Genomic DNA, 26,984 nt, shown 5'->3' on the forward strand with positions numbered 1-26,984 from the left:
GACCGGTGCCGGCGCTGCTGGCGAAAGGGGCACTGGGTATCGGATTGCAAGGTGAGGATGTTAAATGACAAGAAGCAAGAGTATGAGACCAGCAAGACCATGACGCCAGCGAAGGTCATGGGCGTCACCATCCTACCGACCATTACAGAATAACCAGAACGCAAGGTTATCACTTCGGAGCTTTTCCCAAGCTTTACTAGCCTCTAGATGTTGCTAGACGAATAACTAACTGAAACGCTGCACACGACCTTTGCTACTTGAACAACAATGTTTAGCAAGGGCGAAAGACGTTGTTTTCAAGACGTTGTTTGCAGGACAATAAGATCGAATCATTGCAACTATCGAGAAATGTTGTACTAGCAGGAGCAGAGAATGTGAAGTGGCAGTGAGAAATGAAACTCTTCTCAAACGAAAACTCATGGCGAACGAACAGATACGAAATATTCTCCGACGGTTACTATGGTGATCTTATGGCAAGTCGCCACCAGCGATAACACGTTATTGACGTGCGAAACGCCTCTCGGAGGATCCACGATATCTCATTAATATCAACTTATCCTGTTCGCCACTCATCACTTGTACAACGCATTTTGAGCAGGAAGAACTCACCTGGTGGAGCTTGTCTAGTCTCGGTGTGGATTGTACTACGCATACGCCTGGCTTACTTCGTTCTTACTTGTCTATTACTCGCCGAGCTCTTTGCGGCAATCGTTGTAATACAACAAGTGGCTTCTTGGCTCGATCTCGCAGCAGCCTCAAATACAGCTTTCCCGCTCGATCATTTCCTTCTTCTTTCTTCTCATTCATGCAACCTTTTCCACTTTGAACTCCAACATCACCTTAAACTGCGGAACATCCAACATTGGGCTCGCTGACTGCCATCTGTCTTGCTACTTACGCCTCTGAAAGTGGTGACAGGTCTAGCTTTAATATCGACACCAGCAAGACCACCAGGCAGGAAGAAGGCGGGACGAGGCCTATTGTTTGTTGTGTTTACAGGTCTGTGGGATTTTCCCTAAAGCGGTCAGCTTGCCTGTTTTTATCTGCATTTAAAGCAACTTCGCTCACGAAATCTGCTACTTTACATTTGAGCAGGGGGCGGCTCTAAGCCTCCAGAGCTCCTCTCTATCCATAAATATGATTACCAACGGTTTCTGGGTTCTAGCTGACCAAGGAACAGTAGACCAGTGTCTTGGGCCTTGTAATGTCGGCAAGCACGATGACGACAATGAATTCTGCTCAGCTTGTGGCGGGCATTTCGAAGCCCATTGCAACGGCAGAAGAACTTGAGATGTAAGCTATTTCAGGTCCGCCAATGACCACTTGAGGTACTGACAGACTTATGCAGGGCCAGGAAAGGCAACAGGTTTGTCGTCAAAGCCATCGACAAGGGCGACATGCTTCGCAGCATTCCCAACGCCTTTGCTAAGAAGTTCTCTGGTCGTCTAAGGGACGTCTTAAAAGCGCAAAAGGGATTACAGGAGCATCCCTACACGCTGATGCATAAGGAAGAGCCAGTCCGATTCGTCGTGCAATGGATGACGAGTGGCGGTATGGACGCGACGGGGCCTGATGCGTTGCTGTACCCGAAGGGTAACGTCAAGCATCTGCAGAGTCTTCAAAAGCTTGCAGAATTTCTTAAGATTGACATGCTTCTCGAACGCGTTGAAGCTGATATCAAAGCTCTGCGAGAGGGTCCCGTTGCCAAACAAAAGCCGAAGAACATTAAGAATGGAGTGCCACAAAATCCCAAAAGGAATCAGAAGTGTTTCAATTGTAATGACCCGCGGTGAGTGCCTTCTGCGACTTGTAAGACATGGACTGATAACAGCCAGTCACATTCAATTGAGATGCCCTTTACTGCCCTTCCAACAAGTCGGAGACGGCGGATGGTGGAAGTATGATCCGGCGAACGTCAAACCTGAACCGTTCCATGCAGTCAAAGAGCCAAGGGCAATTGTCACAAATGGTGATGCGAAACTGGAAGCGCAGCCACAGCCAGAGAACGACTTGCCAAGTGATGGTGCCAAAGAGAATATTGTCGACAAAGCTGGAGCCGGACCAATGATCAGTAGAGCTGCAGAGGACATCGAGGAGCCGAAAAAGACTATCCAGGAGACAGAGACAGTTGCTGAAGAGCTCAAGGTCACCGAGATAAAGCATCTCTCCTTTCTCGGCACGAGTTTTGTTATCCATGATCAGGATGACAACCAGTGGATCTTCCCAAGGACTAAGATCGCTTTGACTGTGGAAGGCATTGGTGCTGACGGCCAGCTTAAGTTCAGTGGCAGCGCTCCCTTCGAATACTCATGGTACCCACTAGACGAGCAGAAGAAAGCGGAAATGGAAGCAGCGCCGGTGGGCCTTGCCAATGGACCTGTGAAAGTGGCAGCCACAAATGGGGTCTTGCAATCCACAGTTAAGGCCAAGAATATAATGCCGCATCAAGAAACTGCCCAAGGACCAGGGCTAAATGTCGCCTCGGGACCGGGTAAGGCGAACACGGGGAAGAAGCCCAGGCGGTCGAAGAAGGCACCAAAGAAAACTCCGCAGTAAGGGTAGGTCGAGATGCTTTGGTGGTGTCAGAACCCGAAGACTCCCAAGATCTGAGATCACTAACGCTGGAGCTGAGCCATGTCAAAAGTCGAGAGAGGGGACAGTATTGGTAGCGAACTAGATGATACACATCCATGCAAGTTCATTCGAGTCGAAGTTCCATCGCGCACTGTTTGCATAACCTAGTCGAAGCTCTGTAGAGGTTTGTAGAGGAGGCAGTCTGATTCAGCTCTCCTGCTTGACTTCTTCGCCTTCCTCTTCCCCAACATAGCTTTCCAGTATCTGATCCACCTCCTCCTGAGTGCCCACTTCGCCCTTTACAATCTCCTCTGCAAGCATATCCCGGAAAGTCCTGTATGCCTCACTCTTGCCTTTCAATATCATATTGATCTTCTGCACTTGTTCAACGAACTCCCGTGTATAGATATCTGGATTCCTCCCTTCTTCGACATAATCAATAATCTCGGGGGGGATTAGGGTCGGCAGGCCAGCGGAGGTAGCAGAGAGGGTCTGGAGCGATGCCGTCAAATCGTGGCTAGAACAATGTCCATCAATTAGCTTTCCTTAGACTTGATGGTGGCGTTGAGGGTTCAAAGGTACATCTTGCCAATGAGGACCTGCTTGGTTTCTGGGCCGAGGTAGCCGTGAATGGACGATTGAATTTCGTAAAGGTCTTGTATCACGTCTTTGAGGCGATCTGTTGACTATCAGTAACGCTTCAAAAGCTGAGTCGGGTGGATGAAGCTACCATCAACCTCAGCCTCCAAGCCTGGAGCCATCTGACGCCGATGGTGATGGTTGAAGAAAGGATGGGGTCTGAGCACGACGGAGATTTTGAGCCCCACTCGCGACGCAGAAACTTTGCAGCAACGACCCCTTCAAGGCGTCATTGAAGCTTCGAAGCTTTCCGGTAGCATGCAGCAAGCTTCTGGGCCTGGTCCCAGGAGAAGTTCGGGTCAATTGCTGAAAATGCTGTCGATGGATGCGGGGAGGAAGAGAATTCGTCCCATCTCACGCAACAACTCCGCTTCCACGTGACGGCATCCGCTCCTTCCCCAAGGCAACGACAAGCCACCCAATCTTCGGTCTTTCTCGTAATGATCCTTTCACTTGCTCTTCCATTAAAGGACATCCATTGGTAGTCGAAAAGTCGCTCAGACTATCTCCTTCAGTCTCAGTATGAGCGCGTTTCCTAAACCCTTGACGGCATCTCTAGGCAGGTGGAATGCCTTGATCCAGTAACAAAGACAGAGATAATGAAGCTCAAGAACCCCCTTTCTTTCACGCCCGTGCCCGTCACTATCGTCACTGCTGCTGTCTACATCATTTTGATTGTTGCACTTCTTATTGACCATCACACCCTGCCGAGATCTGAGTCCATCGATGGCATCGACTTAGATGTAGCATGGCGCGACCTCCAGACCATCACGACAGGTTTTCACCCTTTCAATAGCCACCAAAATGATGAAATTCGCGGATGGCTCCTAGCGAGACTCGAGTCCATCGTTCAAACCAACGCCAAGAAACGCCTGCCCGTCCAAATAGCTGGTGATAAAAGGAATAACTCATCAGAAGAGGCAGTACCAGTGACAATCTTCTCAGATATCATCTCGAATATCTCGGATGCAGTCAATACTTCCTCTACTCGGAGTGGCTACAGTACATATTTTGAAGGCACCAACATCATCGTCTACATCCGCGGATCCGAAGATGATCCCGCAGACGGATGGATGCACCAGCAGAAAGCTCCCGGTCAAGGCGGCGTATTGGTGAGCGCTCACTACGACAGTGTCTCTACCGGATATGGCGCGACAGATGATGGAGTTGGCATCATTACGATCCTGCAACTTGTTTATTACTTTTCATCTCCGGGCAGACAGCCAAAAAGGGGCATTGTTCTCCTTCTCAACAATGGAGAAGAAGACTTTCTCAATGGTGCTCGAGCTTTCACTCAGCATCCGCTATCAAGGTTTCCGACGACTTTTCTAAACCTCGAAGGCGCTGGAGCGGGCGGCAAGGCGACCCTTTTCCGCAGTTCCACCACAGAAGTGACCAAGTCGTACAAAAGCAGCAAGCACCCGTTTGGGAGCGTAGTCAGTGCTGACGGGTTCAGACGAGGGCTTGTGCGGAGCGGTACTGATTACAGTATCTTTGAGCAGATTGGGCTTCAAGGACTTGACGTCGCTTTCTACGGGCCTAGATCTCGATATCACACCAATCAGGATGATACGAGACATACGAGCAAGGCCTCTGTTTCTCATATGCTGTCGGCTGCCTTGGCCACAACGAAGGATCTTATTGGTACAAGTGAGGATTATAGTATGAAGTCAGACGGAGTATGGTTTGACCTCTTCGGCTCAGCTTTTGTAGTGTTTAGGCTACATACTCTCTTCGCTTTATCAGTAACTCTACTCGTCATTGCGCCCGCCACCTTGGCAGCGATTGGAGCCTTTCTTTATCGATCAGACAGGCAGTACATCCTCAGTGGCTCATCTAGACCGCGGGACCTTGACAACTCAGAACCAGTCTCCATCAAAGGTCGACGAGGCGTCTTCAGGTGGCCTGTCGCATTTATTATCTCAACAGCAGTGGTCCTTGCACTTGCTGTGCTAATAGTCAGAGTCAATCCACTGGTCATCTATGGTAGCCCTTACGCCGTTTGGGCCATGATGATGTCCGCGTGGTTGGCAGTAGCCTGGCTTTGCGTATACACAGCTGATCGCTATCGTCCGACGGCGTTTCAACGATTATACACAATTCTTTGGATGTCTCTTGCCGCGTGGGCGGTTATGATTGTCGCTACTATACTGGAGCAAAAGCAACAGATTGCCGGAACATATCTCATCTTCTTCTACCACGCCCCTATCTTCCTAGCAGTCACAGTTACTTTGCTAGAAGTATTTGGGCTGCCAAAGAAGACAAACTACGCCATGGATCTACAGATCACAGGCCCAACCCAGAGCGATGCCCAGCCGCTCGATGCATCCAATGATGATGCGGAAGAGCAGCAAGAAAACCGGATCGAAGATGATGAGGAGGCAGATGAGCGAACGTCATTGATACGAGGTGCTGAACACCGACGAACGACTTTTAAACGCTACTCATCCCCGCACCAACGAGAGGAGGTAGAGGAGCATGAAAGACTCGAAGCCCCCAAACGCAAGAAAGTTTACGGACTTGAGCAGCCCTGGTCGCATGCTCTACCCTCTTACCTATGGATCCTCGAATTCCTCTTGGTCGCACCCTTCCCTTTGATTCTCCTCGGCCAAGTATCTCTCCTTCTCACCACCGCTCTATCTCAGACCCTCGCCGACGGCAGCAGTCCGCTGATAGTCTACCTCTTCATCTCTGTCCTCACAATCCTGATCCTCTCACCTTTAGCTCCCTACCTCCACCGCTACACTTACCATATCCCTCTCTTCCTCACTCTCGTCGCCCTTGGAACTCTGATCTACAATCTCACAGCCTTCCCTTTCTCCCCTTCCTCCCGCCTGAAACTCAGATTCATCCAACAGCTCGATCTCGACACTGGAGCAAACAATGTCACCATAACCGGCATATCCCACTCCAACTACCTCGAAAACACCATCCATGCCCTCCCCAGCAACTTCAACCAAACTCCCACCTGCACGTTAGGCCCAGAACCCAACCTCCAACAATGCACCTACACCGGCATCCCACCAAAAGTTATCCCCCTAGTGAATTCCTACACAGAAAAGCTCCCCCTTTACCACCAATGGCTCACCTTCAACATCACCACCCTTCCCAACAAAACAAATACCGCGCGCTTCACCCTTCAGGGCCTCAACACGCGGGCATGCAAACTCGTCTTCGACACTCCAATCAGCGACTTCAAAATCCAGGGATCTGGACCCAACGACCCACGCTTTCCAAAGATCGCAGATGGAGGGAGCAGAGAGCTAAGGCTATGGTCGAGGACATGGGGACGACAGTGGAGGGGTACGATATCCTGGCTTGACGGAGATGAGGAATTGGAGTTGCTACAAGATCAGATCGCCGACTTCTCCGCCAAAAAACCCACCAACAAAGGCAAAGAGCATAAGAAAGAGCTAAAGGGAAGAAAAGAACTAGTGCTAGGTCAAGCAAATAGACCCCATACACAAACCACAAGAAAGAAAAAGGCAGGAGGTGGGGGTAGCGGACATATCACCGGCCACGCGGTCTGTCTCTGGAGCGACGCCAATGTGCCCGGCACGATACCAGCGCTCGACGAGATGTGGAAATTCGCGCCCGATTGGGTCGCGGTTACGAAGGCGGGGGATGGATTGGTGGAGGGATGGAAGAGGTGGGTGATTTGATGGGGATGGGATAAGGGGTGGACTTGTGGAAGTAGAGCTTGAGTTTGAGTCAGGAAAAAAGGGATGAGGAGGGAAAGAAGGTGCTCTATGAGCTTATTTCTACATCTCGCGCTGCTTTTGACATAGTAGATAGAGCGAGCCGTTGCTGTATGTACGTAAAGCTGGCATGGTTGGTATGATATATGTGGCTCTACGATATTCCGGACTACTTGAACATGCCATGGTTCGCGCAGTTTGTACATGCTTTCATCGTACTGCTGGGTTCTGATGCGAGGACTAAGGTATACAGCTCAGCATTGCCAGCAGCTTCTACGCATGCTATGTATCATACCGCTCATGGTCCTAGTAATACAATTTTATTAGCTTACAGCTTCCCCGCGAACGTGTCACGGACAGGCATCCCCTGGAAGTCCTTCCTTTATCCGACCAAGCCGTCCAAAATACTGTACTCTATCATATCACGTCAACCTAATCCCCACTTGGAGCAAAATTCCTCTACCCCACGCCCGGAAACCTGTCTTTCCGGGCATACTCCAAGAAATAGGGTGTAACCGGACACGAAGCCAACATATCCATATTCTCCTGAACAAACTCATCCTTTCTAATCTCCGTCCCTGTCATTCTACGATAGCAAATCCTTGAGCCGGCCCTGATTACTTCTTTTCCCTTTCCCTTATCTCCCCTGCCTCCCGCTTTGATCCTGTCATTGTCCTCGTTTGCTAAGTGCTCAACCCGACACCACATAGCCTGACTCCTAGCATAGCGACCATCATGCGAGAAGTCTCCCGAGGCAAGCACTTTCAGATTCGGGAAGCCTTCACTGCTGAATGCCCAGTCGGCGAATTCTTCGAGTTCTTCTGCTTCTTCTGCAATCCAGTCGCGAGGCCAGAGGTCAAGACCTATGCTCGTCGATGGTTCGAGATCGTGTAGCGCTTGTGTGAAGAACGTGTCGCCAGCCCCGTAGTCATCTTCGTCTGCGAATTTAGGTTTGGGCTGCGATTTGCCGGTGAAGCGGAGGTGGAGGAGCTTGATGGTCGTAAAGTCTTTGGCGTTCCCTTGTAGGGCGCTTTGTAGGCTGGAAGGTTTGTCGCAGATGCCGAGCGCCGTCAGGTGGAGTGCGTCGCGCAAGAGACTGATGAGGCTAGGGTACAAGAGATCCTCGCAGCGTGCATCGACCCATTCTTGGATCGTATCAGTGTCTATTGCCACCATTCTGGGTTCTCTTTTGTGATAAGTGAGCCTATGCATGAAAAAACGATATCGGTAGAGAGCCTGGAATAAGTCTACGTGGGGTACAACGCAGCTGAAGAGGATGAATAGGTCTTTTGGCTCGGCAAGAACGAGCAAGAACTCCCAAATTTCTGCCGGATGTCGGGTTGGAATCGTGAGTACCAATTCTACTCTGGAGGCAAGGATGTTGAACTGAGACTTCCATATTTGGAGTAGGAGCGAGGCAGTCCTTTTGCAATTAATCAAGCGTAAATGTTTGACTCTGTGGAGGTTCAGAAAAGCAAACATAGAATTCAATGGGCCTCCAAATGATCCGGATGTGAGCGAAAGGCGCTCCAGGTAACACAGAGTAGGTTCAAAAAGATCGTCGCGGCGCCTAACCATGCATCGTAGGAAGCCTTGGGCTTGGGCAAGACGAGGTTCCCAAGGGGCATCTTCCATACGTTCCACATCATCTGAAGAGATAAAGTCAAGCTCAAGTGACTTCACATTGAGGTCGTACTTAACAAGGAAGGTGTTCAGAGCATCAAATTGTGGTGCCCATCGAATTCCCTTCCAAGCTAGTGTTTCCAATCGCGAGAAGACCACCAATGGTACGCTCGAAGTATAGCATTCGCCAGCAGTAACGAGTGAAAGGTAGCGAAGATGATGCTGTTGACAGTCGAGGTACCCATCTTGGCCCAGTATAGAGTCGCTGAAGCACGTCCCCACGTCCCAACTAGATTTGATGTAAGCCCGCAAGCACACCGTTGCCATGCGGCGGACTGACCTGAAACTGTCAAGTTGCAAGGAACTGAAAGTACAAAGAAGCTGAAGAATATCGATAGCAGTCTTACTCATGTAATGACTACTGCCATGAGGCTCAAAATCATTAGGAATCATTATTCGTGGTCGCTTGACACGAGTTGATGGTTTACGTCCTTTCCAGCCTTTTTCGGGACAACAAAGGGCATTCATGCACGGTATCTGGTGAAAATGATGTGGGCATCGTCCTTGAACGCCTTCAGGTCTCACGATCCCTCTCGCCTCTGATGGGATAGTGAAATGTATCTCTCGGATAACAGGCAGGATTTTAATGGCTTGAATGAGTCCGGCGTCACTGAAATAGAGGTCTGAATTGAATGCCCATGGATCTGTAGTGGAGCTCGAGCGTATGGTGATGCTCCTGAAAAGTCTCCAGAACACCAGATTACGGAATTTGTGGCACACCACTGACAGACTTAGTAGGTCATCCCTGCGGTGAATCTACGATCTCTTTTAGCCTCACGCTTGATCACATGTAGCGTTATAGACTTGCGTATCCAAAGATTGCCCTCAGGACTCTAGAGGGCAGACTTTGGACCATACTGCGTTACAGACAAACATCGAGCACGCCAGCTTTTTGGCCTTGATCTGACGGTGACAATGGTGAAGACTACTTTGCATGGGTCTCTATTGACATTGAATGCGCATCTTTGACGGCACACCCCATGGAAATGAGCGTCGAGCGACTGTTCCATGCCTCAGGTAGAGTGTCCACCTCAGTTGACAATTAATTTGACTGGGAGATCGAGAGGGAAAATGGCAGGTGCAAAGGGGACGATATAAGCGGAACCTTCTTCATCGTCTGCCGTAATTTTCTGGCGAAAGCGTAAGATTACTATATGAGAATAAACATATTGAACAATGTAGAGCCAGGGTTTCAAGTCAAAGCCGTAACTTCAAAAGCTACGATTACAGCGTAGAGCTATAATTCCAAGTGTATAGCCATTGTCCTCAAAGGCAAATCCTGCCATGTAAATCGACTTTCCCTTCTTCCCTCGAGCAAGAGCAAAGTACTAAGGATCATTCTACATCCAGCCTGGAAAGACCTGTGGATGTGCAGAGGCCCAAAATAAAGGGCTGACAGGGCATGCCGACAGCATATCCATATTTGCTTCGATAAGTTCATTCTCTTTGACGTCCTGCGGTGTCACAGGCTTCCACTGCCTACAAGGAGGATCGTCATTCACTCTGCACCATAAGCCTTGGCTATCTGCGAAGCGCCCGTTGTGCGAGAAGTCTCCCAAGGCGAGAACTTCGAGCTTAGGAAATCCAAGAGGGCCAAATGCCCAGTCCGCAAAATCCTCTACTTCTTTTTCTTCTTTCTCTCTCCATTCAAGGCCATGGCCGAATTCCCAGAGTTCAGGTTGCTCATTTTCCTCGGATTCTTCTTGGTCCTGGGCTCGTATGTATTCATCTATAGTATCGTCATCGAACTCATCTTCATCGATCGACTTAGCCATAGGCGGAGGTTTGCCCGCGAATCGAAGATGAAGAAGCTTTAATGGTGCGCCCTTCGTAGGGAAACCGCCAAACCCAAGGAGATCAGAAGGTTTGTCACAGATACCGAGACACTCAAACTTGGATTGGGTGATGATCTCGACAAGCTTCTGGAAAAAGTCTTGCTCATGGACAGTGTCTCTTAAAGCGCGATCGTAGTACTCGTCAGCATAGTCCCCAAGCCGTACCCGCCGTATGCACGGCGATGGTACACGAGTCTTCGCAAGGTATGGCGAAATGTCAGAATCTTAGAGATATAAGTCAAGTCTGCCGACTTGCCGTGGAAAAGTAAGAAGATGTCCTGAGGATCTCGAAAAGCGGAGATGCATTTTGCGTGGGAAGTCATAAGTTCCACCCGGTTCACTTGCAGTGGGTGCTTACTTGCTATCAGGTGACTTAATAGCCTCTTCGTTCCAGGGCATCTACACAGGCGTAGACTATCGAGCCTTTCGAGATTCAAACACTTGATCACAGTTTTCGGTTGCCCTCCGACGGAGATCCCCGAAAGTGACAAGTTCCTGAGATTTGGTAGGGAGCCTTCGTACCCTTGAAGACGTTTCGGAATGAGACGCTTCAGTAACCAGCCTGGATCGTCATGCTCAGACCTATTGTGAGTCCGACATAAGTGTGCCCAATCAATAAAGTCAAGTTCTAATGAAATAAGCTTGAAGTCCTGATTTTGCAAAAAGTTTGTCAAAGCATTACAATTGGCAACACATCTAATGCCCTTCCAGGAAAGCGCTTGTAGATTTTGAAATTCTACCAGTGGTAAAGACCACGTGGGACAATTACCAGGAGTCACTATGGAGAGTTTCTTAAGCGAGGCACTCTGGCTCGCTAGATAACCATTAGGTCCAAAAAGATCTGGACTAATGCAAGTTCTTGTGTTCCAGCTGCACACGTCAGCGTTGGTTTTGAAAAAGTATATTGGAAAGGTACCCAAAGCTTTCAAGCTGGTGTGGAGGTAGCGCCGAAAGCAATTCGATTAGTCCATTGCCAAGCAGAATCTTGTTGTGATCTTTGTGGACACTTTTTGACAATGGACGGTCTTTACCTCCCGGCCCAACCAGACTGTTGAGATTGATGTGTCGGATAGCTGGCAAAATCTGTTGATGAAAAGGATTTGTGATTTTCGAGACGGCAAAATAAGGTCTATCTCGAAAGACTTGCGGGTCATTCTCGTCTGTAGAGTTGACAATGATGACTCTAAAAAGCCTTGCAAAAACTAGAGGACGAAGTCTTCGTGAGACACTAGAGACTTGAAGCAGATGGTCTTTCTTGTGTATCTGCTTCATGTTTAGTATTACAATGAGCTTCAAGACTGAAGCACTTGCATATCGAAGGACATTGTCCAGTAGCTCTTGTGGTAAGCTGTCAAGCATTATGTTCTCAACCATTCATCTTACGGCGAGAAAAACGTGGGTAGAAAGACAAAATAGCAACGATCATGGCAGCAGAGGGAATTACGAAACGGAAGGTGCAGGAAACGACAGTGGCAATACGCAAGGGCGGTTATGCGCCCAGCTAGCTTGACTGGTCTTCAGCTGCTGGAGATCTAGAAGGCCAACATTTGCCTTGGTCCATGAGCATGTGCAAACGACAAACCTTTGGAAAACATTGTTACTTGAAGAAGGAGGGGAGGAAGGAAGGAGTGAACGCGGCTTTTTTATGCATTTTGCGAGGCCTCGTCTGCCGTAGACTTACCGTCAATTGCATATGGCTGCTTTCTCACCAAGCTTGCACCGTGCTCAGGGTAGCACCTACAACGATATGACCAAAGCTCATTTGGCTCTCCAGGCTGTCGAATTAGCAAAGAATAAAGACATCACAAATCTACAACAAGTGTATACCACCTCAAATATTGATGCTCAGCTAGTCTTACGCATAATTCTCACATACCTTCCAGAGAGCTTGGACCCTGTAGCGTATACTACCTTTCTTCAAGATATCGAGCGAGACAAGAGGCGGAATACAAGTGATCAGGATGTCCAAATTACTGAAGCAGACCAACCCTCAATTGATGAAGCCCGGCGCCGATTACGAAGACTGCGCTTGCTTCCTCTTGCCCTCCCCGAAAACCCAATGGGCGACGACGCTGATCCCTTCAGCTCGTTTCTTGTCCATCGAGCACACCGCATAGAGGCTGCTACAGGCTCGCTAGACCTCATTCGTCGCCTTCTGGAACCCTTCGTCGAGCATTCTCGAGCTTTGCGGACATGGATGGTCTCCAACCTTCTGCCTCTTTTGCGACTTGACTACAGCGGTCGTGAGCAGAAAGACCATGTGCTTTCTCTCAATATGATCGAGCAGTTGGGAGATAGCGCTGTCGTCGGATCTTTAATTCCCAGAAGTCTTGACAAAGTCGACAGTTCAGGGCCTAACGAGACTGCCCGCGACTTGAGAGGCATTGTTGGTCCATGGATGTATGGAGAAAGTACACGAAAGAGGCGTAAGCTGGATCATTTTAGAACCCTGAAGCCCGAAGAGGCTACCGAAGATCCAACAGAGAGTGGATGGTCGCACGTCTATGAGTGGATCGTTGATCTTGCCTCAAGTGACTTCTCGACCACTGCGGATACTCTGATACGGTGGCAAGGTCCGGAGGATGTTGATTACGGGGAATGGGGCGAAGGAATTATGACACCGAACGGAGGGAAGGGTTACAATGACCGATACGCCGAAGCTGGACTCGCAGCGATCTATGCATCTCGAGAGGCTTCGCTTGGCAGCCTGGAAGCCGCTCACCGCATTATTGAACAGGTCGCGAGGACTACAGGTTTGGAAGTGCCCCTCGATCCTCGAGATCGCCCTGCCAGAAAAGTATCCCAAGATTACGTCCACAGTATATCCCAGGCACTACTTCTACGTAATGCGCTGCTTCGGATCGGTAATCCGCTGACGCATATTTCTGCTGAAGCAGTAGCTTTCGTCAGCGCTGCTCTAGCCTCCGCTCTCACACTGAACGATCTTGGATGTCGCAAAACCATCGGCGAAGTCGTAGAGTTAGCAATGTTCGCTTCGGTAGAGGGGCAAATGACGGAGCTAGGGCGAATTCTGCAAGAAGCCAAAGCGAGACGAAATGATGACGACAGCTGGGCAGCCTGTAGGGTCAATCTTCTATGGCTTCATGACTGGGAGATCGTATCAAACGGCCATTCAAATGAACCTGTGGGGCTGCTCGGGAGAATACCGATTCTCGAACTCGAGAACAGCGCGTTTCGTGCCATGCTCGACTCAGGCTGCTACAATTTGCCAATGAACCTTTACTGCAAGAAAGACTCACCTCTGCCCTCAAGTACAGTCAAGGAGACTATCATCGACGCCGCCCTTTCGGCCTATGATGCTGCCAGTAATGGCAACAGAACGCGAGGCGGCATCAAGAAAGCTTCTGACATCATATCGAGCTTCAAAAGCTACTACCCTGCATCACGCCGTTTTAATCAAATTGGCGCCCTACTTTCTGCGACACATTCTATGTCCTTCTACTCATTGAAATTACAACGGGGACTTCCATTTCAACCTGTCAACATCAGAGCGCACAAAGATCCCATGTCTTTGATAGGCAATATACTTGACCAGAACTCTCGAAGTTACACTCATCTTGATGATCTTCTTGAGATCGGGCAAAACCTAGTCACTGCGGGCCTAGGTGCCACAACAAACAACCTTGATGAAGGAGACCAGAATTCTCCTACTTTTGACTACGACAAGCTTATCGCAAGACGAAGGGTAATAAAAATGGCAATTGATGCTGCTCTCAACGAGGATGACTTTGACACAGCGTACTCTTATGTTGTGAATCGACTCTCTACAGTCACGAAGCCGGATATGGAGTCGGAGCAACATCCGTTACTTTACGATGACATATCCTGGCGGGCTGCCTATGCAACGGGCAGCTTCGCGACCAGTGACTCTGGTACATCTGCGATTCGACGACTCGAGCAGCGATTGGAAATACTATCCCAGGCATTACTTCTTGCGCCTCCTTCAGCACTTGCTGAACTGCTCGGCGTATGGCAACAGACTGAGCAGCAGATGGCAGAGCTTCTTGCACGCGATGCTGCAGAAGAGAAACAAGCCGAGAAGGAGCAACGGCATATCATTCCTGGCGACTTCGGCGACGATCCATCGCCGGTAAGACAGAAGCCTCGCGACGCGGCACGCAGCACGATGTTGGAGGAGGCACCAATGGGCCTTTTCGAAGTGGCTAGAGGAGCGGCCGCTGCATTAAGCAAAAATGCGTTTCCGCTTCACGGTAGCACCAAATCAGGGGAGCAACGAGTGCGCACGTCGAAACATCCGACGATGAATTTTCTGATGCTGCAGAAGGGCAAGCCCCAGTAAGGAAACGTGATATGCTCACACAAGGGCTTGCCTCTGGAATTGGATGGGTCATTGGTGAGTCACGAAGCATTGACTCAAGATCTGAGTGGCTAACATATTTCTTAGGAGCCCCGCCCATTCGACAAGAATGAGAGGACTGTGTGAGTTTGTTGACCTCGATTACTGTCTTTCCTGGTCTTGGCAGATGCATTGAAGGCGCTTTTGATATTACACAGCGTTATGATACCCCATTTGGAACTCGAGCTAAACAAATTGAAAGCAACCTAGTCTGGCCTCGCTTGATTCATCTATGCTTGAGTACCACTTGCATTTACGTAGCTACGCCAATGTATTTGTTCGCAATGCCCTCAAGCCGTCCGCATGTCGTTGATCTTCGTCACTATGCGTGCACGACCTCAGGCGTTGGGCATCAAGACACGCCTCAAAGGTAAGATTGACGTCACAGTGTTGATGAAAATGATCTAAGAACACAGCTTTCAGAGTTCTTGACGATGAGTAGAAGTTCCTAACGAATTGACACAAATGACTATGCGTGACGATAGGCAATGGTACAACATGTTTACTATGGTACGTGATGGACCAAGGTGGTGGCAAAAAAGTGTAAGCCGCCGAAACCTGCCTAGCGCGAACTCTTAGCGGGAACGCTGGGCGCACATTAAAAGCAGCAGTGCCCCGCCAAAAAATTTGATCTCTCGTCTGCACACCGATTCACAAGCTGAACGTCTGCACAGTACGCCCATTCACAGTCCACCGCTATCATCGAAAGCTAATCGTATCCGAGCAGCGCATTCTTTTTTTTGACGACTTTACCATCAACACACCCGAAAAACGTAACAAGCGAAAACAGTAGCCATGGGGAAAGAGAAGATTGTGAGTCTCACACCCGAGCACCCTCGCTCTCACAAAGCAGCGCTGACTAGGAATTCCTCTTTAGCACGTGAACGTTGTCGTTGTTGGAGTCAGTATAGCATCATCATATCAGAGAGAAAGATATTGAATATGAGCAGCACGTCGACAGCGGCAAGAGTACCACCACTGGCCATCTCATGTCAGGCGCAGTCGTTCAGCTATCAGGTTTCATCTCACTGACATCTCTATAGCTACAAATGCGGCGGTATCGACAAGCGAACAATCGAGAAATTCGAGAAGGTACGCTCGTCCAGGCAGCCGGGGCATTTTCGAGTCATGCTTGGTGGGGCTCGGATCTGCACCCCGCCAAAAAAACATCTGAGAGTACGATTGGCTGACAAGGTACACAGGAAGCCCAAGAATTGGGGAAAGGCTCCTTCAAGTACGCATGGGTGCTCGACAAGCTAAAGGCCGAGCGTGAGCGAGGTATCACCATCGATATTGCGCTATGGAAGTTCGAAACACCCAAGTACTACGTCACCGTCATCGACGCCCCAGGGCATCGTGACTTCATCAAGAACATGATCACTGGTATGGATCGATCGATCTGGGCGATCATTCAATACTGAAATATGACCAGGTACCTCGCAGGCTGATTGCGCTATTCTCATCATCGCCTCTGGCACTGGTGAAGTATGTCCCTTTCCCCTGCAGCTCGCCTCGATCTAACCGGCGTTGCAGTTCGAGGCCGGTATCTCCAAGGATGGTCAGACCCGCGAGCATGCCCTACTTGCCTATACGCTTGGTGTACGACAGCTCATTGTCGCTTGCAACAAAATGGACACAGTCAACTGGAAGGAAGACCGATTCAATGAGATTGTCAAGGAAACCAGCAATTTCATCAAGAAAGTCGGCTACAACCCCAAGACCGTTCCCTTTGTCCCTATCTCTGGCTTCAACGGCGACAACATGCTTGAGGTCTCCGACAAATGCCCGTGGTACAAGGGATGGGAAAAGGTTAGTGACCAGTGTAGAATTTCATCCTGAGCAGAACAGCTGACACGATGTGCCTCGTAGGAAACCAAGAGCAAGGTTACTGGCAAGACTCTTCTCGAAGCCATTGATGCTATTGACCCCCTAGCCGTCCTACCGACAAGCCACTCCGTCTCCCTCTTCAAGATGTGTACAAGATTGGTGGTATTGGCACGGTCCCTGTCGGTCGTGTTGAGACTGGACAAATCAAAGCCGGCATGGTCGTCACTTTTGCTCCCTCCAACGTCACCACTGAAGTCAAGTCCGTCGAGATGCACCACGAGCAGCTTGCCGCTGGTATGCCCGGTGACAACGTTGGGTTCAATGTCAAGAACGTCTCAGTCAAGGAAATTCGCCGTGGTAATGTTGCTGGCGACAGCAAGAACGACCCTCCAAAGGGTGCCGACTCCTTCAACGCTCAAGTCATTGTTCTCAACCATCCTGGTCAGGTCGGTGCCGGCTACGCTCCCGTTTTGGATTGCCATACCGCCCACATTGCTTGCAAGTTCTCCGAGCTGCTTGAGAAGATCGATAGACGTACTGGCAAGTCGATTGAAGACGCTCCTAAGTTCATCAAGTGAGTAGCACATAGTTGGCTCCGGTTCGACTCAAGCTAATACCCATAGGTCTGGCGATGCTGCCATCGTGAAGATGATCCCATCCAAGCCTGTGAGTTTCTCCGCCGAATTACCGCTGAGAATCCGAACTGACCCATGCCCCTGCAGATGTGCGTTGAAGCTTTCACCGACTATCCTCCCCTGGGTCGTTTCGCCGTGCGTGACATGAGACAAACAGTCGCAGTCGGGTGAGTATCCTCTTCAAAGTGAGAGTGACAGGCTCGGTGCTGATTCATTTTTCTCAGTGTCATCAAATCCGTCGTGAAGACTGATAAGGCTGGCGGAAAAGTCACAAAGGTATGTAAACGTCTTAAACTTCATTACGTGTTCACTGACCATCATTCTAGGCTGCCCAGAAGGCTACCAAAGGTAAATAAGCTTCGGCAGGGTCAAATTTATTTTGATTCCGGCGTCGCGGCATGGACGGGCATGGATGGGTTGAGGGATAGAGCAAGGATCGAGGCCACATTCAGGTATTGCTGGTAGAAGTACGATAGAGAGAAAAGAACCTTGCTCGTCAATTCCCGTTTGCAATTCATCCACAAACTCGCTATACTACACGTTTCCATCTCTACGGCTCCATTCCAACCGCCAAAATCACAGTCTCCACTGGTCTCAGCGCAACTGGTGGGTCTGCCTCTATTTCGACTCCAGTGCTACTCAAGCGAAGGGCAGTGCTGCAACATGGTGGGGCATCACGAGCAAAAATAGTAAAACTGGTTCCCTCCCTGCCAGATAATAAGTGTGATGTTTCCATTCACCTACAGGTCTTTCGCCCTCGTGTGCGAATCTGACATTCGGTCTGCCCTCATCAAGATGCTCAATTTCTCAGCCAACGCCATCGTCGCCGCATTGCTGATCTCGATTCAGCATGTGGCTTGCTTGCCAGCTAACGTTACTGCTCATAAGTACGTTCTTCTACCTCGTCGCCATCCACCTCTCGCCTTCATTCAACCATTCATCCCTCTAATCCCTTAAATCGCTCCCTTTAAAAACCATTTCCGTTCCCCTCTTTTCAACCTCCCCGCTCATCACATCCTTCTCCACCTTCACGACTGACACCCGTCCTATCTAGCTGGCCTAAACCTCCCTTCATCGTCCCCATCGACGGTTCGGCAAGCACACTCCGCCTGACAGCAATATCAGGGTAAGCACTTCGCCTTCCATTGCCCTCTCCTCCTCTTTTTCGCCCTCATCTCTTCCTCTACTTCCCCCTTCTCCTTACATTCTTCACTCCTCTCTCCTATACTCGTACCCCATCTTAATTCCCTCCTCCAAGCTCTTTCCTCACTTCCTCTTCCTCTCTCTCTCTCTCCCTCTCCCTATCTCTTCACCCCTCTACCCACCTCCACGCACCCCTTGCCCCCTGCCCCAACCCACATCTTCCACCCCCACCCATATCTAACAATCCACAGCTACGCCATGCGCGGCACAGCCCACGCACACTTCCACTCCCTCCTGCAATCCCTCTCCGCCGAATTCACAGCCATGAACCCTTCCTCTTCCATCTCGTCGCGCACAAACACCAGCGGGGACGTCAGGATCGTCACTATCATCAGCGACGCCGGCGTCCCGCCTGAATTCTTCGCTGTTCCTGAGCGCGGTGGGATCCTAGAGCTTGAAAGCGAGAAACAACACTTGGTGCCTAGGGGTGAAGATGATGGAGGAAGTGGGGTTGGGCAAAAGGCTGGGGTAACAGGGCTGGAAGTCAGAATAGCAAAAGCAGCATTCGAGAAGATCCTAGAGTATAATGATATGTTCTACCCGCTTGAGACGGAGGGGTGGGAGGTTTGGGTCGAGGGGACCAAGAGGGCGAAGGTTGGTGTAGGGATCTTGCCGACGTCTGAGGTCGGGGAGGGGGTAGCGAGTAGCTGAGAGAGGCGAGCTAAGGCGTGAAGGGGGGTGATGGCGACGTGAGAGGTGAAGGGACGATGAGAGAGCAGAAGAGGGAGGAGTAGGGGGCGAGAGGTTTAGTGGGAAAGGGGGAGAGTGAGGGGGTGGTATTCTTGGGACGAAGCGATTCGCTTCTCGAATTGAATGTTTGTGTCTGATTTTGATAGAGAGCGAGGCGAGATACTTGAGAGGTAGGCTTGTTTCCATACCATTTCTTTCTTATGATAAGTCAAGTCTCGTTGCAATAATATTCGATGTTTTGAGATAAATGAAGCGGACTCAAGTCTAGTCAAGCATTCTCTCCACTTTGGACAAATAAGATGGTATGTCGTTCTCTGTTGTTAAACATAGAAGATCAAGCTTCATCACTCACAAAAAATATTGCAATCTGGTCACATACAAAGTACTTGCATTTGGATCTGTGGACTCCCGCATCATCTACGTATTTGACGTTTCTCTATATTCATTCAGCCTCAGGGAAAGACCCAAGATGAACAATCCTGTGTTTGATGCTTCATGCTTTGAATGGGGATCTTCGTCATCATAGAGTACCTTCTACTTGTCTAATTCGAGGTCATTAGTAAAGGCAGAGAACGTGACAGCCCGCTATACCATCAGATGCAATCATTAAAATTGTTGGTGTATGATCGCTTTGGGGCTCAACATTGCGTCCGACCACTAAGGGCATAAACAATAATAAGTTCCAACAAAGAAGACAGTCTCGGTGCGCCTAAAGCATTGTCTTACCTCCACGCGACCCGGAATTGACACAAGCGGTTTCTGTCTGACGGATAATTCAGAAGGAACAACAGAGCTTCGAAGGTGCCGTAAGCTAAGAGATTCCAGCCTCACTTGACCAAGAGGTGGAAAATGTAACTTCATCCTGACATTTCACACTGTACCGTCCGCCTCCAAGATATGGTCTATTTTCCGCCTTGAGCACCAATGGCGATTCCCATATACTCGTCTCATCATCAGTCGCAAAGCCTCAACCGAAGTCTCGTTGACATTCGAAGGTGGAGATGATTACGAGAAGAAGACCGCAATGCTCACTTTCACCCCTCACTCATACTTGAAAATCGCACTCATCCTCCTCACCCTCTCCTATCACTCCTGCGCAGCACCTCCCGCAGCAATCGTCCCAGCAGCCCTCCGTTTCGGCTTAACATGCAAACCCCACCCACCGAGTACCATTCTGGGCGACCCAACTGTCTGCAAAGATCTCGTCATCAACCTCCCCGACACCCTGTTCAGCCCCTTTCTCTTCACCAACAACCCAGCAAAAGCCAGGACGCCATATGGTCCTGTCCCCTTCGATCTCACTTCTTCCACCAACCCCACCACCAACGACCTCACAAGCTATGACAAAAAACCATCCAGCTCATCCCTCTCCCTTCCATCCAATATCACCAACCCCAACCACAGTAAATGCACCCTCCACTTCTCCTTCCCCGACCGCACAGAAGCCGATCACGAAGAACTCTGGGGCACGAGATATCTAGCGAACTTGGTAGTGCAAGGGTGGGCGAAATGCATGATCGATATTGATGCCGCGGGGACACTGACGCCAAAGGAGCCAGCGCAGTGGGCGGAGGTCGTGCCGAAACCGGGGAGTGAGACGAGGAGGTTGGTTGTGGGGTTGAGGGCTGAGGAGTGAAGGGGAAAGGGTGGGGATTCGGGGTAAGGTATCCGTGTTGTGGAATGGAAGGGGGGGGGGGGCAGAGGGAACGTGAGGACTAGGTTTTGAGGTGTATTTGAGGGGTTAGGATTCGTTAATGAGGTAATTGGATCATTTGTATGGTCAGTGAAGACGAGTGACTTGAGGTATACAGAGAGACTTTTAGAAACATCCTCAGCATTGATAGTCGCCAAGATCGTTCAGCACGGATGAGATCGTCTTGTGCTAGGCATACATCTTAGAAAATTTTGTGGCGGTGTGTTGATGAACCTGATCCAGGCCAGATAATGTTATGGCGAAATAAAAGCGCTGCTGGAATACTTGATGGGAAATGGGAGGCCAGCTCGTTATATACGGGCTGAAAATCGCCGTGTCACCTAAACATACGACTTCTTAGTCGTATATCTTGAGGTGAAAGGGGCTGGAGAAAACGACTGATGCATTCAGGGGAAGCAATAGCGGCTTTTTCTTTCTCTCTTGCAGTGGCAGAGTGTGCTCAAGATCAGATTATATCGACACTTTGCAAACAATCTTGCGGTACGTTATGGCTCTTTGAGATTCTGTCTGGTCTGTCAGAAATAAATCGGGCTTCGAATACACAGCCAAGACGTCAAACGATCAGATAGTCCAATCACACGAATTTCTCCTTTGAAAAGGACTCCTCAACGCCGTCATAGTCCCCAACTTCCTCCAGAAACTGCTCTTTCATCCTACATATTGGACACCATGCGAGGAATATTAATCGATAATGGAGAGAGAGTCGAGGAAGTCAGTGGTCGGAATCTCAAGTGTCAAATTTAGCCTCCTCCCGGACTTCAGATTTTGAAAGTGTCCTTTATGTCTATCGTCCAGACAATGCTCATAATTTCTCCCAAATGTTGTGCCAATCATCAACTCTCTATTTTAATCACAAGCTTATCTGATATTTCAAATTCCGGTTCAAAGCACCGATTACCACATTAGCGGTAGGTCATAATTGCGTATTATCTTATCTCGCTTGTATGACACTCAGACCGGAATATTGGCTGTAACTTGAACATGTCTCGGCTTAAAAACTAGATATAGCCAGTATCCGTACCCGCTGCATCTCCAGCCTTTTCTTCGTGCATAGTAAGATCTGTGGCTTCACAAAATAGAAAAAAAGGGCTGAATATGAGCGAAAGACGAAACTCAACTAGAAGAAAGAGCAACAACACACACTTATACTCCACATCTTCTCTTACTAAGACACGGGACACACCTCGTCATTAACCCAGAATCCCCCAAAAACTTCACCACGATGATAGAAATCGTCAAAAGAACATTGAAAAACAACCCATCATCCGAAGTAGCCCAAGAATGAGCAAAGAAGTCCTCGCATTCACATTTACCTTATCCCTCTTCTTCCTTCTCCCCCAATACAGCCACACAACTCCCACTCCTCCTCCCACTCCCACACCCCCCTTCACCACCCCCTCAGGCCCCCTCACCATCCTGAACGAAACTCTCCCCACGAACTCGTCCTCCTCCCAACTATCCTCCCTATACGGCCCAACATGCTTCAGCACCTTCCCCGTCACCCTCTCCCCCACGAACCACCACCGCTTCATCACCGACTGCGAAATCGTCTTCCTCTCCTACACGACCTCCTTCTCCGCCCCCGGCCCAATCGCATTCTACACCCCCCACCAGCCCCACCAGCCCCTACCCCCAGACATCCCCTCGGAAAAGAGCCCATTGAAGTGGAAACGCGGGACGTGTAAGCTCATGATTTCGATACGGACGTTGCCGGGGCCGCCGGAGGCGCTGGTCGTGAGGACGACCGTCGAGGAGGTGGTGAAGGGGGTGAGGGCGTTGAGTGAGAAATGTGTGGGCAACGGTTGGTTGAGGGGGTTGGAGAGTGTGGACACCGGGAGGGGGAGGGGCGGGTTGGCGGGGACGTTGGATTTGACTTTGGGGCCGACTAGGAGGAGTGGGTTTCGGGGGTGGGGATGGATGGCGATGAAGATGGAGGGGAGAGAGGCGAAGAGGGGGAGGGGGAGTGAAGGGCCGCGAGATGGCTTGAGGGAAAGATTCGTTGTGTTGCATTGTGTTGGTGGACAGACTAAGACCATGCAACAATTGTGAGATGGAGGGCTGCTTTGCACATGGCTAGACGCCCGGTGAGGTTGAAAGGTTATGGCTTGTTGCTGGCGGTGTTCGAAGTGACGAGGTTCTCGAGGATCTAAGAAGGTATTAGAATACGACATTAATTATTTAGAGAGCTGTGCTGGAGTGACAGATTCTCTTCACCCAGTGTTATGATGGAATTACGTATTTCATGCCCAAGGTTTGAGCCGAGACATTTGAATATTGGGACTAGTAGCCCGTTCAACGAGAGGTACAAAACAAAGATATATATTTATGTGTGAATCCTTCTTTGACGGAATTGCCGATGCTTTACGCTGGAAAATCCTGGTCAGTGTGGGATATGAAAAACAAATATTTGATCCAATTGAGGATCTGACCCATCAGCTAAAGCTTTTTCTTGCTGTTTCTAGAATGAAAGTTTTTGAAATACCAGAGATGAAGAAACGGTTTTCGTGCAATACACTGAGCAGAAAAGGCAAAGCTTTTCAAAGAAGGATTCAAGCATAGTCCTTCTGGGCCAAGAAGTTCCTACTCCGTTATCTGCGGTCCTAAGAGCCTTTCGTATTTACGTATAGTGCAAGAGGATTGAGTCAATGAAAGCCGAGAAGTCAGCGGCTACAACTGAACCGATAGATCACGAACAGAAGCGTTCATTCGCCGAGCTTAGGATTAACACAGAGGACCTTCTCATGTTTGACTACTCGCCTCATTAGTCAACACCGTTGTATAGTCACCTATTGCTTGCATCTCATTCTTCGGAAGATAGCAGTAGCCGTTTCACTTAGAGAACAGACTCTGTAAAACTACCCGGACGTCTCACGTAAGCATCTGGTTCTTCTTCAAAGTATTGCAGCCTTTGATAGCTTGCTATATCCCAGCGGGAGCTAGCGAGATGGGTATGAAATTAGGAGGTCTACAGGCGTAGATACGTCCCACTTCATTTTCTAAGTAACATTATTGCTGTCCGCCCAAGAATTTTCAAATTCTGACGCTACAAATTCTGCAATATTAAGGAGCCGATACATGACGTGGATCATCAACATCGAACCAATGGTTCATAGCTCCCAGCAACATCTTCCAAACATTACCGTCTGCTGGTGTCACGTCAACTATGTCCTCTAGTTCGAGCTCAGAATCTAGGTGCTTTAGGCGTGCCTGGGCTCTGGAGTCGCTTCCAAATTGGATGAACTGAATTTGAACCCGATGATACTGTACCTTGAGGTCACCAAGATCGTTGGCCAGAGCTCTTATCATCCCTGTTGGGTCACTTTTTGGCTGCCAGACGCCATCGGTAAGAACATAGAGACTGAGAGGTTTTGGTCGCCGCCTACGAAGAAGGAAGTTTCGAACCGTTTTGCTGCGATCGGCGCTCGCCGAATGATCTTGCAGTATCATGCTTAGGCTATGAGACATATTTGTGAGAGCATCAGGAACATTTTTTTCCATGCTTTGCCTAATTTCCTTCAACTTTCTGGCTTTGAGTTTCCTGTCGCTCGATGTGAAATAAAGATCAATGCCATCGGGATCCTGATCTCTCAAGATTTTCGTCAAACCCTCAAGAACGTCCCAGATTTCTCGCCTGTGCTTGGTCATGGAAACCGAATTGTCAATTAGAAAGACCTAAAAGGTATCAGCCCCCAACGAAAGAAGGAAGGAGAAAAAGCGGATTTTATGTTGATACTGTCGCCATTGATTAAGCTGCTAACAAGACCTGCTCAGTACTTACGTGATCTCTATTTTTCAGTCCATTCAATAGGTAGGATTGTGATGATAAGCCAGCAGGTTTTCGATCTTTCCTGGACAGGAGATCTGAGATCGACATGCTAGGAGCAAATTCGTGCCCTTTCGCTTCCTGGTCAGATTTAGCGATCACTGTAGAAAGGGCACGATTCAATGAAAACACAAGCAGGCAAAGGACGTTGAATTGGCGATCACTTGGTTGCCAACAGTTTGCATCGTCCGAGAATCGAAATAAGAGCTGGGAAGTCTTACATTTTGATTGATTCCAGACCACGCTTCCCGATGGCTTGCCTTCTCTTCCAGTGTGGCCCCCTTCGAATTCGAAGCCTGTGCGTCCAGAGACTGCATAGCCGAAAGAGGGTATGTTCTGTCTGATGCTGATGCTCTAGGAGAGGCGAGTGCCGGAGACTGCATAGCCGGAAGAGAATTTGTTCTGTCTGATGCTGATGCTGTAGAAGAGGCGAGTGCTAAATGACTTCCATGGTGCATTTCTTCCTTCTGAGTAATCGGGACAGTATCTTGTGACCTCGACGGTAATGGCTGGTTGTCATCTACAAGTGTGTTACACGTAGTACTCGACGACCTAAGGTCCTCAAAGCCTTTTCTGACTTCCATGATCGCTCTGACTGATTGGTGATAGAGCTGCTTTGCGGGTGCACGAGCCAGGTCATCTACAAGCATTTCCTCATCGATGCTATCTAGGACCCACCGAGTGAGGGAATCCTTTCGCTCAAGCATATCCCTGAGGTTTGAATGCTGCAATATGACTGCGGGCAAGACATGTGAACCATCATGGAAACAGTCACCGGCGTCTAAGCCTAGGGCATATTGAATCTCCGCCCGCCGTCGGTATCGATAGTCTTCTACTGCTCTCCAGCCTTTCAGGGTCCATGATGCGCACTCGCTGAGAATACAGCCGAACGACCAAATGTCAACACTCTGTCGAACTTGAAAAGTGGCCCGGGAAAACGAATCGTCGAGTCGGAATGTATCAGGGGCCCCTAGATATTTATCAGATTCACTCAGTGCAGATACAGCAACTATGTTGCAAAAGAGGATGATACCATAAGATCGTGTGCCAAGTGTGTCTTTGTCCAAGACTTGGGGTGACGTGTCTTTCTTGAAATGACTCAGGCCAAAATCGGCAAGCTTGAAATACGATTCGTAGTCGGAACCTTGAGGTTTTGATAATACTACAATGTTTGCTGGGGTCACGTCCTGGTGCCACCTACGAATTGTTAGCCAACTTAATTACGCATCCAGATATGACATTTTACCCTGAGAAATCGTTGGGCTCATCAAGTCCGGCATCCACTCTTGACCCATGAACCAAAGCCAGACCACGCAAGACCCCAAGCAGGCTGGCCCAAAAGGCTATCCTGTCCTGAATGTCCCTCGGAGGATGGACTGCCTGCATGTATTTCTCAAGCGAGCCTTTATCTGCATATTCAAATATCATATTATACGTTTCATCACGAATGAAAGAGCCAAGAAAGCCAACGACGTTTGGTGGTGGCTCTCTACCGTGCCTAAGCATCTTGTGTGCCCTCAGTTCCGCCTTAAAGTAGTTCTCAGCATTGCGTGTCCGATAACTCTTCAAGACAAATTCATTCGTTTTTTCCTTCTTGGCCTCATATTCCCTTTCCCAGTCAGGGGGCTCCAACTCATTATACTCCGCTTCCAATTCAATCTTGTAAACGCGTGCGCTCCCACCTTCTGCAATTTTCTTCCGTCGTATAATGGGGAGAACAGATTCTGTATCGAAGTAATTGTGCATGTCATATTTCAGCGTTTGGGCGCAAAATTCCCACTGTCTCCGTTGAAAAAGTTCGAAAATGTCAAAGTTCGGGTCTGAAGAGACCGGGAAGCGTGCTGGGCGAGAGGTAAAGGGCAATTTTGAGTCCTGGAGTGAGTCATGCTGAACGAAGTGCTTCACGAACCTTCCCATGCCGATGCATAACAGGATACTGAAAGTTCGAAGGTACTGCTCCGTAATGTTCTTTCGAGGAGGAAGCTCGGACGCATCTTGTCCGGGATATAAGGCATCGAGAAGCCTTTCAAGTTTCTTCGTCGACCCTAAATACGACTTCAAACGCGTATAAGGAATGAAATAGCGACTTCTAAACGTGGACGTTGGGTCATCTTGCTCTGGACAACGATTACCCTGGACCCATAAGAGGAACTCTTGTATGGGCTCTAAATCGTCGCGCTGAAGCTCGACGGAGTTGATGGCCATGAGGGAGAGCTTTACATGCTCCCGCCATGTAAGCGCCGGATTTCAAAGTGTAGAAGGAGCTGTAGTATCATTTCGCTCGC

The 26,984-nt window shown here is 49.3% G+C and overlaps 9 protein-coding genes across 9 annotated transcripts; 5 read left to right on the forward strand and 4 right to left on the reverse strand.

The window, feature by feature from the left end:
- Positions 1 to 1,219: 1,219 nt before the first annotated feature.
- On the forward strand, positions 1,220 to 2,556 carry KY384_000895 (uncharacterized protein; the record flags this gene model as incomplete). Its single annotated transcript, XM_044809428.1, has 3 exons — positions 1,220 to 1,293; positions 1,349 to 1,789; positions 1,836 to 2,556. The coding sequence occupies 3 exons, from the start codon at positions 1,220 to 1,222 to the stop codon at positions 2,554 to 2,556; spliced, it is 1,236 nt and encodes a 411-aa protein (XP_044673335.1).
- Positions 2,557 to 2,781: 225 nt separating this feature from the next.
- Positions 2,782 to 3,335, reverse strand: KY384_000896 (uncharacterized protein; the record flags this gene model as incomplete). Its single annotated transcript, XM_044809429.1, has 3 exons — positions 2,782 to 3,091; positions 3,157 to 3,253; positions 3,305 to 3,335. 3 exons carry the CDS (start codon positions 3,333 to 3,335, stop codon positions 2,782 to 2,784), a joined length of 438 nt encoding a protein of 145 aa, XP_044673336.1.
- Positions 3,336 to 3,812: 477 nt separating this feature from the next.
- On the forward strand, positions 3,813 to 6,875 carry KY384_000897 (uncharacterized protein; the record flags this gene model as incomplete). The annotated part of the gene is made up of 1 exon (XM_044809430.1): positions 3,813 to 6,875. One exon carries the CDS (start codon positions 3,813 to 3,815, stop codon positions 6,873 to 6,875), a length of 3,063 nt encoding a protein of 1,020 aa, XP_044673337.1.
- Positions 6,876 to 7,370: 495 nt separating this feature from the next.
- Positions 7,371 to 8,987, reverse strand: KY384_000898 (uncharacterized protein; the record flags this gene model as incomplete). Its single annotated transcript, XM_044809431.1, has 1 exon — positions 7,371 to 8,987. The coding sequence occupies one exon, from the start codon at positions 8,985 to 8,987 to the stop codon at positions 7,371 to 7,373; it is 1,617 nt and encodes a 538-aa protein (XP_044673338.1).
- A 947-nt stretch (positions 8,988 to 9,934) lies between these two features.
- Positions 9,935 to 11,788, reverse strand: KY384_000899 (uncharacterized protein; the record flags this gene model as incomplete). Its single annotated transcript, XM_044809432.1, has 2 exons — positions 9,935 to 10,653; positions 11,461 to 11,788. 2 exons carry the CDS (start codon positions 11,786 to 11,788, stop codon positions 9,935 to 9,937), a joined length of 1,047 nt encoding a protein of 348 aa, XP_044673339.1.
- Positions 11,789 to 12,176: 388 nt separating this feature from the next.
- On the forward strand, positions 12,177 to 14,750 carry KY384_000900 (uncharacterized protein; the record flags this gene model as incomplete). The annotated part of the gene is made up of 1 exon (XM_044809433.1): positions 12,177 to 14,750. One exon carries the CDS (start codon positions 12,177 to 12,179, stop codon positions 14,748 to 14,750), a length of 2,574 nt encoding a protein of 857 aa, XP_044673340.1.
- Positions 14,751 to 15,131: 381 nt separating this feature from the next.
- On the forward strand, positions 15,132 to 17,625 carry TEF1 (translation elongation factor EF-1 alpha; the record flags this gene model as incomplete). The annotated part of the gene is made up of 16 exons (XM_044809434.1): positions 15,132 to 15,177; positions 15,224 to 15,231; positions 15,293 to 15,317; positions 15,598 to 15,620; positions 15,685 to 15,708; positions 15,758 to 15,798; positions 15,851 to 15,899; positions 16,010 to 16,190; positions 16,240 to 16,292; positions 16,341 to 16,616; positions 16,677 to 16,742; positions 16,790 to 17,208; positions 17,258 to 17,300; positions 17,357 to 17,436; positions 17,494 to 17,545; positions 17,596 to 17,625. The coding sequence occupies 16 exons, from the start codon at positions 15,132 to 15,134 to the stop codon at positions 17,623 to 17,625; spliced, it is 1,416 nt and encodes a 471-aa protein (XP_044673341.1).
- A 439-nt stretch (positions 17,626 to 18,064) lies between these two features.
- KY384_000902 (uncharacterized protein) lies at positions 18,065 to 20,798 on the forward strand (the record flags this gene model as incomplete). The annotated part of the gene is made up of 4 exons (XM_044809435.1): positions 18,065 to 18,156; positions 18,324 to 18,395; positions 18,664 to 18,993; positions 20,120 to 20,798. 4 exons carry the CDS (start codon positions 18,065 to 18,067, stop codon positions 20,796 to 20,798), a joined length of 1,173 nt encoding a protein of 390 aa, XP_044673342.1.
- Positions 20,799 to 23,936: 3,138 nt separating this feature from the next.
- Positions 23,937 to 26,904, reverse strand: KY384_000903 (uncharacterized protein; the record flags this gene model as incomplete). Its single annotated transcript, XM_044809436.1, has 4 exons — positions 23,937 to 24,548; positions 24,655 to 24,780; positions 24,921 to 25,896; positions 25,946 to 26,904. The coding sequence occupies 4 exons, from the start codon at positions 26,902 to 26,904 to the stop codon at positions 23,937 to 23,939; spliced, it is 2,673 nt and encodes an 890-aa protein (XP_044673343.1).
- Positions 26,905 to 26,984: the final 80 nt, after the last annotated feature.

The sequence above is a fragment of the Bacidia gigantensis genome (assembly GCF_019456465.1).
Source record: "Bacidia gigantensis strain McMullin 20006 chromosome Unknown contig_125, whole genome shotgun sequence".
In the NCBI taxonomy this organism is placed as follows: Eukaryota; Fungi; Ascomycota; class Lecanoromycetes; order Lecanorales; family Ramalinaceae; genus Bacidia; species Bacidia gigantensis.